Consider the following 2,929-nt stretch of genomic DNA (forward strand, 5'->3'; position numbering starts at 1 on the left):
AGGCGGTCCCAGGTGCTGCCGGGTGGAAGGTAAGACTAAGTAATGGCCAGGGGGACCCCGCAGTACAGGACAGAGACCCCACGGATCGGAGTCCGGCCCGGCATTCAGTGGGGGGAGGCCACGGTCTGGGCAGTTGGCTGAACCTACCGCATGCCTCCTCCTCAGTGGTCTGAGGCGAAGGCCTTGTTTAGTAGGGGGATGTTTGAAGATGTCCTGAGTGAGTACTGAGGGGATTGACTGTGGACCCACAATGCATTGAGCCTTCTCTCAGCTTGGGGGGGAGGGTCGCGGGAGGATGGGGGGACATGGGGGGTGCGGGGCGGAAACCGGAAGTGGTGCTGAATGACTTCGCTTCGGGAGTCTGAGGGAAGCCGGCTATTAGTCTGATGCAGGCAGTGTCATTTCGGCCGGAAAAGGAATCTTGGGCCTCATGGGAGTCCAGGTGAAGATACTGGGTATATTTTAGGGTTCTCCCAGCTCACTTCCATCTCTCGTGGGACAGGCAGATGAGCCGTCTTTGTGGGGGAGGGACAGCATCAAGTAGCGTGGTGGTTGGGGTTGAGGTATCCAAGGCGAGGGTCCCGAGTGACGATTAATGGTACCACTTCCCTCAGAATAGTGGGACTCATGAAGGGTCCAGCCCCGTTCTGGTCAGACGAAGGTGATGCCTCACCTCCTCCCAGAGGAGAACGTGGAGGCTTTGATATGATGTGTAACATCAAGTAAAAGAGGAGGTACCTGAGGACCTGCCTGGATTCAAAGAAAGGCATGTGAGAACTCAGGAGACCACCCCGCCTGTCCACAGAGTTAGCCCCTGCTGTCAGCTATGGGATCATTCATCTGGGGGTTCTTGGGGACTTACCTCCACTCCTCCTCAGTTGACTTGGGAGGGAGGACTTTGTCTTAGAAGGACAGGTTCATGTTCCCAGAGGGGAGGTGGCACGAGCCTTATAGGATTTCAGATTTGTCGTTTCTGCTGTCATGTGGAACTAAAAAGTGCCAATAAAATGAAATAAAAAATTATGGTCCTTAGGGCCATTCACTGGTGGTACTGTATTCAGAGCAGAACGGGTTCTATAGAGCTTAACTGTAACTGTCTACTGGAACCCTGAGGATTCTCCAGCTTTACCCTGAGCAGGATTCCCACTTCCAACTTCAGGCTCTTGGTAGACACAGACACCACGATGACAGGTTTGTGATTCCTCACAGCACTATTTATAGGAAAATCCACTCACACCCCATTCCCTCAAAGCCCCTCCATTGCAGTTTATCAGCTGACACTGATACCCTCCTCTCTCCGTTAGGCAGTGATTTTCCATTGCACTCTCTCCCTTCTGTACTCCTTCCTACTGCCAGTGTCAGGAATCATCATGCCTGGGCATCAGAAGAATCAAGAACGCACCCATGGTGAAGACCTTCAGATCTGCAGTGAGATCCAGGGTCCAGAGGTTGCACGGGTGTCTGGGGCTAAGGAGGAGCCCTCTCCAGCCTCCTCCCAACCTCTGATGCCTGGCACCCTGCATGAGGCTCCTGTTGTTGTAACGCCTAGCACTCCTGAGGAGCTTCAGAATTCCTGCTCCTCTCCCATTGCCATTGTGGCCCCCTCTTTGATTCAGTCCAGTGAAGGCTCCAGTAGCAAAGAGGAGGAGAGTGTTCCAAGCACCTCAGAGATGGCCTCAGTCCACGAGCACATTGCCAAAAGTGTTCTGGATGAGAAAGTGGCTTTCTTGGTGAATTTCCTGCTGCTCAAGTATCAATCAAAAGAGCCAGTCCGAAAGGCAGATATGCTGAAGTTTGTCGTGGAAGAAGATGGGGCCCGCTTCCATAAGATCTTCCAGCGAGCCTCTGATCGCTTGGAGATGGTCTTTGGCCTTGAGGTGAAAGAAATGGATCCCATCAACCAGTGCTATGGCCTCTCCATCAAGCTGGGCCTCACCTATGATGGGATGCTGAGTGATGAAGAGAATATCCCCAAGACCGGGCTCCTCATACTTATGCTGGGTGTGATCTTCCTGAAAGGTAACCGTGCCACTGAAGAGGAGATCTGGGAGGTGCTGAAAATGACGGGGATCCGTCACGATGAGAAGCACTTCATCTTCGGGGATGCCAGGCAGCTCATCGCCCATGAGTTTGTGAGTGAAAAGTACCTGGACTACCAGCAGGTGGCCAATAGTGATCCAGTGCAGTATGAGTTCCTGTGGGGCCCAAGAGCCCATGCTGAAACCAGCAAGATGAAAGTCCTTGAGTTTTTGGCCAAAGTTCACGGAACCGACCCAAGTGATTTCTCTGCTCAGTATGAGGAAGCTCTGCTAGAAGAAGAAGCCAGAGCACTAGGCAGAATTTCAGTGGAGTCTGACTCCAGTTCCGTGGCCACTGCCAGTTCCAGTGCCAGGGGTGGCAGCTTCTCCAGTGTCTAGTCAAGTCAGAAATAGCTCCTTCATGTATTATTTGAGGCCAGTGTTTATTGTTGAAAGAGTGTATGTCTTCAGGGAAAAGTAAGTTTGGAGGGGAAACAGAATATATCATCCATTTTTTGCTGTTTTTGTGTGCATAACTTGATAATTTGTTGTTTTACTTTTTGATGTTTGTATCACTCAGATGTTGTTTAATAATGCTTCCCTTCAAAATCTTGAAGCTGTAAATGACATTGGTCACACATTTAATGCAGTTTGTGTGGTCAAGTACTATGCCCTATTATGCCTTGGAAAAACATTGGACATCATCCATTGATTTTGTGATCTGAAGTATAACATGTATAACATACATTCATCTAGAAATTATTTTGGTAATGTGAGAAAACCCAGGTTTCGTATAGTTTTTATCAATGTCAGAAATAAAGTTTAAAATATATTCAATTGTTGGCTTATTTCTTTTAGTCTTTTTTTTCTGTAAAATATAATGACATATTACATGGATTGCTTAGCCCTTC

General features: G+C 49.2%; 1 protein-coding gene across 1 annotated transcript; it reads left to right on the forward strand.

Moving 5' to 3' along the window:
- The first annotated feature begins 1,370 nt into the window (after positions 1-1,370).
- LOC124971417 (melanoma-associated antigen B16-like) lies at positions 1,371-2,417 on the forward strand. Its single transcript, XM_047535201.1, has one exon. The coding sequence runs from the start codon at positions 1,371-1,373 to the stop codon at positions 2,415-2,417; it is 1,047 nt and encodes a 348-aa protein (XP_047391157.1).
- The last annotated feature ends 512 nt before the right edge of the window (positions 2,418-2,929 follow it).

The sequence above is a fragment of the Sciurus carolinensis genome, chromosome X (assembly GCF_902686445.1).
Source record: "Sciurus carolinensis chromosome X, mSciCar1.2, whole genome shotgun sequence".
NCBI lineage: Eukaryota > Metazoa > Chordata > Mammalia > Rodentia > Sciuridae > Sciurus > Sciurus carolinensis.

Bases quoted from the DNA above. Each gene is read 5' to 3' on its own strand.
- LOC124971417 (XM_047535201.1), top strand. From the start codon at position 1,371: ATGCCTGGGCATCAGAAGAATCAAGAACGCACCCATGGTGAAGACCTT.